Below are 11,598 nucleotides of genomic sequence, written 5' to 3' on the forward strand. Positions count from 1 at the left end.
GTGTAGTAAATTCAATTTCGAAACTAATGCTGCAAGAATGAAGACCAGTTATGATCGAAAACGTCCAATTTTTTTTCCTCTCTTAAATAACGGATTCTAGAAGCGTTCAAAGGGGTGTTTCTTCTGGAAAATTTAATGCTGAATCGAATGCCACAAGAATGAAGGCGATCGAATGAACATGAAGTGAGTTATGATGGAGAGTGCCAATTTTTTTTTCTCTTACAGAAAGCATTCTAGGAATGTCTAGTGCAGTGTTTTTTGGAGAAAATTCAATTCTGCAACAAGCAAGAGGATCGGATGAACAGAGAGTGAGTTTTAATCGAAAATGTCAATTTTTTTTCTCTTAAAGAAAACACTCTAGGAATGTCCAATGAAATGTTCTTTCTAGAAATCGTTATTTAAGAGAAAAAATAATTTGGACGTTTTCGATCATAACTCACTTCCTGTTCATCCGATCGCCTTCATTCTAGCGGCATTCAATTTAGAATTAAATTGTCTACAAGAAACACTCCTTTGGGCGTTTCTAGAATGCGTTATTTAAGATAAAAAATTAATTTGGACGTTATCGATCATAACTCGCTCCCCGTTTATTCGATCGCCTTCATTCTTACGGCATTCGATTTAGCATTAAATTTTCTACAAGAAACATCCCTTTGGACGTTTCTAGAATGCGTTATTTAAGAGAAAAAAAAATTTGGACCTTTTCGATCACAACTTGCTCCCTGTTCATCCGATCGCCTTCATTCTAGCGGCATTCGATTCAGCATTAAATTTTCTACAAGAAACATCCAATTTGATATCTCTAGAATGCTTTATTTAAGAGAAAATTTTATTTCTGTAATTTTTGTTATTCTTTTCCTCTTATATAAAGCATTCTAGAAATGTCCGATGCACTGTTTCTTGTAAAAAAACTAATGCTTAATCGAATGTCGCAGGAATGAAGACGATCGGATGAACAGGGAACTAGTTATGATCGAAAACATTCAAATTATGGCCAAACCAATTAATTATGCATTGCTCTATTTCGTGATCTTTAAATGATTATCATAAATTTTTATAATGTTCTAGACCTCTATTCTAGTGACAGATATTAGAGGTCTGAGCTAAAATTGTATTAGAAAAAAATAAATATCAATAGATTTAAAAATAAAGGATGATGACTAAAATGATTTCTATGGGTCTAAAACCACTGGTTTATTCCAATTGCAATAGGGCAATTCGTAAACAATTTTTAGATGTCATCAAACTGGCAGGCACATGTTGAGTTCAGGTTTAGGAATGGAAAATCTCTTCTCTTTCTTCCTTGCTTAGAAAGAAAGCAGTATTTTACTAACCGATAAAGTCACAAGTTGCTTCATTTATAATGAGTCAACTATTTTTAAATTCTTTTCTAAGACCTACATAATGCATTTTAAGACATCAAAATGTAGAAAATTATTGTATTTTCAATCAATTTAAACCAAAGAAGTAATTATTGTAATTACAGTGATGTAAAAAGCTCAAAACGTACTTAATTGGAAGAAACTACGTTCTTAAATATCAGGACAGTGTTCATTTGCCAGTTTGATTTTTGAGCTCAATTTAGAAGCCTGATATCTTTCTCATGCTATTAGCTAGTAAAATTATTAAAATGCATTATTAAAGGGGAAATAAAATCTGAAATTAATTGCAATGAATCTTTTTAAATAACATATCTTTAAAATATTTTGTAAATTTAGTAATGATGAAATCTGCAAATAAAAGATGACCTGATGAACTTAATTTTAGTAATTCTGAAACTTTAAAATATTATTAGTTATGAAACTTTAATATTTTATTACTCTGATTTAATAGTTTTCTGTAAAAGATATTATAATAAAAAAGTGTTTTTGTCTTATAAGACAGTTGCTCGTTGGCTTTCTTATAAAGGTTAGCCGGCGTAGGGAGGTATAACCTTTTTTATCATTTAAACGTGAGGCCTAAGAATATATTTTATACGAAATGTCGATATTAAGGTCTTCTAAGTTTTTACGGTATTTCGTGACTTTTGCTCGAAATACTGTTTTTACTCGACCCACCGAATACGATAATACTTTGTTAAGAAATAGTAAACTTTTAGTTAATTCCAACTTCAGGTATGATAAGATAATTTTTAGTATCTTCATTAATGATTCTGATCATTCATTTTGTCATGATTTTCTGATATAGTTTATCACATCTTTCAATTATTTGTTTGTAGTTAATGGTCTAAGTTTTCGACTTATGCTGATGAATTATTTTATAATTGATAGTATGACTGAAGTTCTCCACTGAGGATTTATTTTTTCATTACAAAGTTGAAAGTTATTAATCAGAGAACCTAGCCTTAGAAATTAAATCTTTGTTAAAATAAAATAAATAATAAACAATTGTAATCGGCTTGACTTCATATAGCTTCTAAGGCATTATCAGGTTTATACATATTGCTTTGCACTGAAATAATTTGAAAGTTTTATCCTATATTATGACCGTATTTCTCCAATCAAAAGACCTAGTAAAACTTTCATCAGTTTCATTAATAACATAAATTACTTCCTCTTAACTCTAGATTTTCATATTTTATATATTTAAATTATAGAAAACATATTTGCTGATTACTATTTACAGAACAGTCAAAATATCTATACTTTAGTTTATGATTAGTGCCAAACATTAATGACATTTTTGATGCCTTTTTTTTCGTTATTATTTACATGAAACTAAAAGCAAAATTCCTATTCCTCTTGTTTGTTTCGTTATACATTAATGAGTTATAAAAAATGAATGTTTGGAAGAGCAACATTTGTATACTTTTTTATTCCTATATTTACCATTTTATAAACATTAGTACATCTCTTTATATTGAGTTTTTATTTACTAAATATTTGAAAATAGTTTTATTTCTTGAGTTGTAAATTTTCTGAATTATATATTTTGTTATCATTAAAAGTAGAAAATGTTTTATTGTTTTCATTGTGTTATAATATTTATTGAAGTTTACTTCTCAAATTTAATTTTAATTTAAAGTTCTTCCATTTGAAGTATGAACTTAGGTACTTGTTTATGAAAACTAGCTCAGTTAGTTAAACTAAGTTTTTTATTTATTTACTATGTGAATTAGTTCATAAAATAATGGTTGATTATTAAAAAAAAAAATTATTCTTTTTAAATACATAATTTTTTGAAAATTATTTGAAGACACTTTAACTACAAATTTCATTTACATCATTATTAAAAAACTTATAAAACAAAAAAAATTACATCTTTTAGTAAGAGTTCATTCTTCTTCCTTATTCTTATTTCAATCAAAAAGTCTTTATATATTGTTTTTTATTAATAATAATTTGATAGAATCCCTATTCCAAGGATATTGAAATCGTATAAAATAAGAAAGAATAAGCTGCCTGTATCGTGTTGGAACCTCTTATCAAATCATTAGATTCATACTCTTACTAGAATAAGTTGGTAACCTACAGGATAACCTGCTTTTCCTATCCTATTATTGGAATACAAAAGGTTTTAAGCACAACAAACAACAAATGTTATTAAATAAATTATTATTAAAAATATAAGTAGATAGATTTATTCGCTTGTATTTACAACCATCATGTTAATTTAATTTTCGTTCACAGTTATGCCTCTCAGCCTCTTACTCAAAATAAAAATATTGAGAAGTCTATTCAGAAACTAGACCAAGATGTTCGTAGATCAGGAAGGATTTCGAAGAAAGAACTGGAAGACGTATTTAATGAAATCAGGCATACAAGTAATCTTACTAAATTTTTGCTAATTACTAAAATTAAAAAAAAACAATTGTCAGCTTTTATTATTATTATGTAATATAATTCGGTAGTATTTCCACGTTATTCATTTTTATTCATTCATGCATTCCAGTTTTATTTTACCTGATAATATTGGTGTCGATCAGCGGTTTCCAAAGTAAGTGCCGTGGCAGCCTGGGGTATGCGAATGCCAGTGTGTCAAAATATTTAAACAAGGGAAAGAAAAAAACGTTAAATTGAAATAGGAAATATACAGTGCAATCCACCATTTACTTTACAGTTTTTCTTCTTTTTGTATATTTTCAACTGCTCTAAGGATAATGGCATATGTATGATTTTTTATATCGACAAGAGCGCCGCAAAATGTTTTTAACCCAAGAAGAAGGGCATGACAAGAAAAAAGTTTTGGAACTGCTGGTGTAGGTGATGGGGAACCAAGAGTGCTATCTGTAGTGGATTAGAAATTTAAGGCTGACCATGAAAAAATCACATTTTAAATATACCTGAAAATGTTTTCATTAAAAAAATGACTAAAATTTCAAAAAATGAACTTGACACTTTACTGCATGTTCCTATTACAATGATAAAGATGAATCTTTAGATACGCTCTTTATTAGTCAAAACAACAATGTTTACACTTGAACATAAAACAATACATTCACAATTATCATCAACAGAAATATTCATTTTTTTAAAAACTAAAAAACACCTAGTTCTTCATTAATTCTTCATTTCAAATGGGTTTGCCACTAAAACAAATGTAAAGTAATGAAACATTAAATGAATTATAAATAAAAATAGTTTAAAAAGAAATATACTAGAGAAATAAAAATGTTGATAATAATTTCTTTGCTAATGTGGACTATTGCCACTGAAGACGTTAATAATCTTTCCACCACAACACCATAAATTAGTTTGTATTATGTGAATTTTGGTCCCAACCGTAACTGACAATGACCCCTTGCCAATGACAAATTGGAGTATATCTCCATTAGCACCTTAGTGAAATAGATAACTAAGATCAGTGATTCCTAATGTGGGTGCTGCAAGCAAATGTTAAGGCAATAAAGTTAAATTTTTAAAATTTAGAAGTAGAATCCATTAATATAAAATAGCAACACCATCATCTCTGTTTTATGGTACTTTTTTTTTTTCTCTTGTGCTTAACAGAAAATATATACTAATATGTTACTTCTATATAACAAGAGAGTCCAAGGCATAGTGAAGGAATGGTGGAATGTAAGAATTTCTGTATATTATCAGTGAGAAAGGGGACAGTAAGGGAGTGAGAGATAGTTGTTACGTTTTTGGAGAAGGGAGAGGTATGTGTAAAACGGTTAATGTAAGAGTCTAAGAGCTTGTTTATGATGTTAGGTGGAAAGTTATCTGAAAGTAGCCTGTCTTAATATGGTGAATATTAGTATTGTGGAAGTGGGAATCTGATATGGAAAGGCATTGGTTTATAAGATTTTTGATGGTGAGGGAACTGGGAAAAGAGTTAAGGACTCTACCTAAGTAAGTATATTTTATTACTAAGTATAGTTTATACTAAGTATAGTTAAACTAGTATAGTTTATACTAAGTATAGTTTATACTAAGTATAGTTTAACTAAGTATAGTTTATTACATCAGTCAAGGAGTCATCATTATTGTCTATAAATATTGCCAAAAATCTTATACACCAATGCCTTTCCTTATCAAATCCCCAGTTTGACAATACTAATATTCACTGTATTATGACTATCTTACTTTCAAATAAGATTCTACCCAACATTATTATAAACAAGCTTTTAGACTCTTACATCTACTGTTTTACACTTACCCATCTTCATCTCCGTTCCATAAATCCACTGGCTTTTGCTACTTGTTTTATACAACCTACATTGGACCGGCACTCCCCTTATAATGCCATTAGGCAATCCAAGGGAAAATGTCAATATTATGAATATTTCATTTCCATGTAATATGTATATATTTATTTGTTTATTATTATTTTTTTGAAGGGTTTGAAAAAATACTCCCCTTCTCCAAACACCCAACACCCATCTCACTCCCTAACTATATAGATCCCTTCCATATGTTTTTTTTCTTACTGATAACTAGGGATAGGATTTTTATGTGCTAAAAAATCTGAAATATGTTCATAAATATGTGGTAATAAATTGTCAAATATTAAAAAAAAATATGTATTATTCAACAATATAAATTACTAATTAATTAGTAATTTTATAACTTAAAAAAAGTATATATGTATTTATTATATATTATATGAATAATATTTTAAAGAAATTATGTTAAAATATGTACAAATAAATGTACTTAGAGAAAACATTGCTGTTCAATAACAAGATATTAATTAGTAAGTGAAACAAGACTAAGATGAGAAAGAACCATGGGAAGGGGGGAAACAGAGAAATGGATTGAGGAGTAAACAAATAAATTCTAGGAAAATGCCACAGGAATAAGACCCTTGCTCTTTTTAATTGATTCTGAGAAATTCTCTATGTAATTCTGTGTGAAAATTGATTATTGCCAGGGCTTTTAATTTGTGTTCAAAGATGAAGATATAGAATTTTTACGCACTATTTATGATAAATTTCACCTTTAAGTTTCTTGCGTTCTCACGAATTTTACATAGTTGCTGCAAAAAATGTATTTACAATTGAACAAATAATTTAAGGAAATGCGTGATTCAGGACAAAATATCTAAAAATATGTAAAAAATAACAAATATTTCAGAAAATATGTGATTTACAACAAAATATGTGAAAATATAAATAAAAATGGCTTCTTTTGGCCAGAAATGTCTTGAAACATCTTTTGTTAGTAAGGAATCGAAGATATCATAGTCAGGTGAAAATATGTGAAAACATGAAAATCCTTTCCCTACTGATAACACAGAAATTCTTAAATTCTATACTGTTGGGGAGTTCTTTAGATGATAATTTGCACCCAAGAAGGTCTTTGACCTATCTCAGGTAATTTCATTTTTGTATAAAATGATGCGAAGAGCAAAAAAAACTTGAGAGAGGTAACGGACGTCTTTCCTGCACTGTTGATGCGAAATTACTAATATGATTTCAGTAAAAAATGATACAAACAATACATCCTGCTTGCACTGTAGATTAGAGACATAAACAAAGAGAGGGATAAATATTCAAAGTCCACCCGACCTGCTAATGTAATTCATCTATTATCTATACACCATGGTGACCCATCAACTCCACATCTCAGCAACATTATTTTTCATATCATCTAATTTTATTTAACCTTAATAACATTATTATTTATTCTTTCGGTCTACCCCCTCTATCCAAACTCTTGATCTTTCTTTCAATATTATCTTCTATTTAATCTTAATCTCTTTTTCTATTTTAACTAAACCCCTTCTGATATGGAGTATATACTCAAAATTTTGACTCAGATAATTAATTTTGTCCTTCATAATTTAAAATTTAAGGAAGGTCACGTCAAAACTATTCTTAGAAATACATTATTTTAAAATGTTCAATTTGTTATTAGTACTGAATCTATGATGTGGGTTTTAATATTAATTTTTTTTTATGTCGGTATCTAGTAATAATGGTTATCTTTTAAAAATGTTATACTATAAGTGAGTGTGCTTAGGCATCACTTTAGCATTCTCAAAACTACAGTGGTGCCGGTTCGAATCTGGCCTTGGTGGTTCGACTTATTTTGTAGCCACGGAATGAAAAATCGACCTTCCCACACTCGTTAGAATAGTGTGTTAAACTGTAGGACAACCTCTTCTCTTAACATGTCAAAAGTGGTCATATGGTAGAATGGAAGAGGATAAAAAAATGACCTTTGATATTTTGTGTTTTAATAAATGTTCGATAATGTGTGCATAGTTTTTTCTTCTTTTCCTACATATTCAACTGTTTTAAAGATAATTGTGCCACAAATGTTTTTAGACCCTACAACAGTGAAAAATTTGGGAACCGCTGAGTTCGATTGATGAGTTGCTTAAATTAGCTAAAAAAAAAAATAATTAAATACTTTTTCTGGTGTTACATTTTGTGAAATTCTTGTGCTTAAAAAAATTGTTACTTTGACATTCTGATTAAAAAACTTTTTCACTATCTTGCTATTAAGTCTTAGTTCTTGCTTATCTTGATGTTTTTTATTTTGCTTATGACCTTTATTTTTAAATTTCTATATTTATTATTTTCAGAACATGCCACAAGTACTCAATCTCTAATGATAATTCGTTGCTGCGGTAATCTAGTGCCAGAAGAGAACCCTGAAGTTAGAACTAAGCTTGTGAATGAAATTTGGTCTACTTTTGAAAAACTAGGTGAATTTAAAATATAATTTCTATATAATTAATACGTAAGTCATATGGATATATGTTTGTGAATGAAATGTACGTTCTACTGAAGGCCAGGTGCCACCTCACTTTAGAATGCTAATTATGTTAGGCTTAATTAGTGGACTGTAATTTAATGGAAGGACTTGAACATGAAAGAGAGTGAATTATTTACAATTTATAGGTTTGTTGAACAGCAGAGTAATATGCTATAATCTATGGTAAACTCGAGTTATCAAGGAATAAAAAAAAAAAAAAAAAATGTCTGAATTTATAATTTTATACGAGAAGAAGATGGTTGGGGGTGCGGTCAAATTGAAATCCAAATAAGTTGGTGTAACCTATTTAATTATGCCATCGTTTCGGCTAGAGTTTCTAGCCTTCTTCAGGGCTAAGAACAGAACAAGATAACAACCACAATAAGTTATATTATAGAAAATAAAATATAAACAGATTGACATAAAATGAATAATTTTACAGAATAGAATTAATAAAATGAAGTGATGAGAGAAGTGTGAAATAAAATGTATACATAGGTAATTGAATAAGTAGGTAAAATAACATAATTAAGGAAATAAAATAAAAATGAAGTTATATAATGCAAAGAAGTATGAACATATTAGTTATTAATAATTTAAAAATTGAAATATGGAAAGAAAATATATGTAACCATAATAATTGATAAAGATGCAAAATATAAGTAAAGTTTAACAAAAGAAATGAATAGAAGAAAAAAAAAATTTTTTTTGAAAATAACAATAATAATACAGTGAACATAACTAATAAGGTAGGTGAGGAAAATGGATAAAAGTGGAGAAAAGAAGGGTTGGTAAAATAAAGAAAGGAAAAAAATAAAACGAACCTGTACTGTATTATTATTATGGTTACATATATTTTCTTTCCATATTTCAATTTTTAAATTATTAATAACGAATATGTACATACTTCTTTGCATTATATAACTTCATTTTTATTTTATTTCCTTAATCATGGTATTTTACCCACTTTTTCAATTACCTATGTATACATTCTGTTTCCCACTTCTCTCATCACTTCATTTTATTAATTCTATTCTGTAAAATTATTCATTTTATGTCATTCTGTTTATATTTTATTTTTTATTTTCTATACTTATTGTTGTTGTTATCTTGTTCTGTTCTTAGCCCTGAAGAAGGCTAGAAACTTAAGCCGAAATGTTGGCACAACTAAATAGGTTACACCAACTTATTTGGGTTTCAATTTGACCGCACCCCCAACCATTTTCTCCTCGTCACCTTCTATTTATCTACCACTGATATTAGACAAAGGTTGGTCAGCACCACCAGCTTCCAGGAGACGTCCTACCTGCCTTCCGGGCAAAGAAGTGTCCTACATTTCTTTTGTTCGTTCTCATGCCTCAATGTTTGATGTAAACATCAATTGTAGTGCAACGGTTTTGATTGTTTGCTTATGATTTTCTTTATGTCTATTTTTCCTTAATACTTATTATCAACTTCTATTTTTTCTTAAATTTACTGTAAATACAATTATGGTACAAAATATCAAAAGTGGATAAAATTTTAATCTATCTTCTTAATATAACAGAAATTCAATGGACTTCGGAAGGACGTGCGTCGCTATCTTCCATATTTTTGAATGATATATTTTTACTCCATATTTGACTGATGAAAATAGGTTAGCTTGCTTTTTGGTTAAACAAAAAAAATGAACAATATTGAATGTTAATGCATAAAATAAAAACATAACTAAAACCATCTATACATAAAAAACAACTATTTATCAAAAAATATGATATTAAAATATATAATATAATTTTTTTTTCTCTATGACATTACTGAACTTTTAAAATTTTCTAGGAGTACCATTTGATATCAGCCACTACAATGCCTTGTTACGTGTCTACCTTGAGAATGAACACCTATTTTCACCTTCGGAGTTTTTAGCCGACCTCCAGACAAAAGGAATTGAACCAAACCGTGTCACTTATCAGCGACTGATAACATCTTATTGTCAGAGAGGTGACATAGAAGGTGCTACAAGAATTCTTGAATTCATGAAGGAAAAGCAAATGCCCGTTAACGAATACGTTTTTAATTCTTTAATAATGGGGCATTTTCAAGCAAAGTAAGTTTTTTTATTATAGTTAAATCATATAATTTTTTTTTAATAATATGTATTACAATTAAAAATAATAAATTATTAAATCCACTTGATCTATAATTCTAGACTTGTTTCACTGATAAAGTTCTTCAAAACTGAGTTCGAAATGTCAGAACACATGGAAAAAGAAGTTCACACTTATATGTGTATTTTCTTTCTTGATTGTGCCCTATATCCAAGTTCTTAAATTATTAAAATATTTTTTTTAATTCTTCATAAAATTATTTTGATTTATCTAATGAGATTATAAAGGCTATGGACTATATATTTTTGTTAAGTATTTAAAAGTTGTTTGTTTTGGGAAGGAAAAGTACTTATTAGTTTTAATCTAAATGAAATGATTTTATTACAATATTTTACCAGAATAACCTTAGTTTCAGTTATTTTGAAAAAAAAAAAAAGTGTTTTTTTCGGAAAATGTTTTAAGAAATAATATCTCAACAATAAATTGAGGTAGGGTGGTTAAGTTGGTGTCACTGAACCAGATATGGGCAAAAATTAACTATATATGAAACTAATAGCTAAAGTTGCCATGGATACGACCCTTATTCATGAATGAACCATTGATAAATAAATATCGTATCCATGGCGATTTTAGCTATTAGTTTCATATATAGTTAATTTTCTCTCTACTCTGCACTGAACTACTTTGTGTGACATTTCCTGCTGTATGGACTGTGTCTAAGAATATATAAAGTTTCAAGAAAAATTCATATATCATAACCGATGTGCCACAAAGGGCAATGTAAAAACCCGGTTCTTGTAAGAAGTTCTGAATTTATCTGAAGGAAAGGTCTTTTTTTTTTCTTTTTGTAAAATATCAAGTTAAATTTTATTGAGATTTATTTACGCTTTAAAGTGAATTTAATTTCATTCTAGAATGAATAAATACTAATAATAAATAAGAATAAGCTGCTACTAATAAAAAAAAAAATTGAATTCTAGAAAGATCATCCGGGTGGTGGTGAAGAAAAGATACCAAAATAGTTTCTAAAAAACTATCTAACGGTAACTAACGTTTCGCCCCACTTTGCACGGCTTCGTGATGGCCAAATCAAAACAAGATACAAACACTGTAAGATGTGACAAGAAAATTAGAATATATTGTAATAATTTTAAAAAATATAAAAAATAAAATAAAAAGAATCTAGATCGTTTTATGCCTTTTTTCAAATATAAAAGATTAACTTGGGTTCAAATTAAGAACACTAATATCAAACAGATAATAAAATTTATTCTAATTTAATAATATAAAAGACTCTTAATTTTATTATATAAAAAGAGAGACTCTTAATCTCAGGGCGTGTGGTTGCTAGACAATCAGAACAG

General features: G+C 28.4%; 1 protein-coding gene across 1 annotated transcript in view; it reads left to right on the plus strand.

Annotated features, from left to right (window-relative positions):
- Positions 1-1,915: 1,915 nt before the first annotated feature.
- Positions 1,916-11,598, plus strand: part of bsf (bicoid stability factor) — a 69,171-nt gene continuing 59,488 nt past the window's right edge. Inside the window, exons 1-4 of the mRNA XM_014418822.3 lie at positions 1,916-2,114; positions 3,630-3,763; positions 7,975-8,097; positions 9,966-10,233. Of these exons, the coding sequence (XP_014274308.1) occupies positions 1,981-2,114; positions 3,630-3,763; positions 7,975-8,097; positions 9,966-10,233 (659 nt within the window). The 5' untranslated portion in view covers positions 1,916-1,980. The remainder of the gene's footprint in view (positions 2,115-3,629; positions 3,764-7,974; positions 8,098-9,965; positions 10,234-11,598) is intronic.

Source organism: Halyomorpha halys, unplaced genomic scaffold (assembly GCF_000696795.3).
Source record: "Halyomorpha halys isolate HHAL.00 unplaced genomic scaffold, Hhal_1.1 Scaffold13.1, whole genome shotgun sequence".
NCBI lineage: Eukaryota > Metazoa > Arthropoda > Insecta > Hemiptera > Pentatomidae > Halyomorpha > Halyomorpha halys.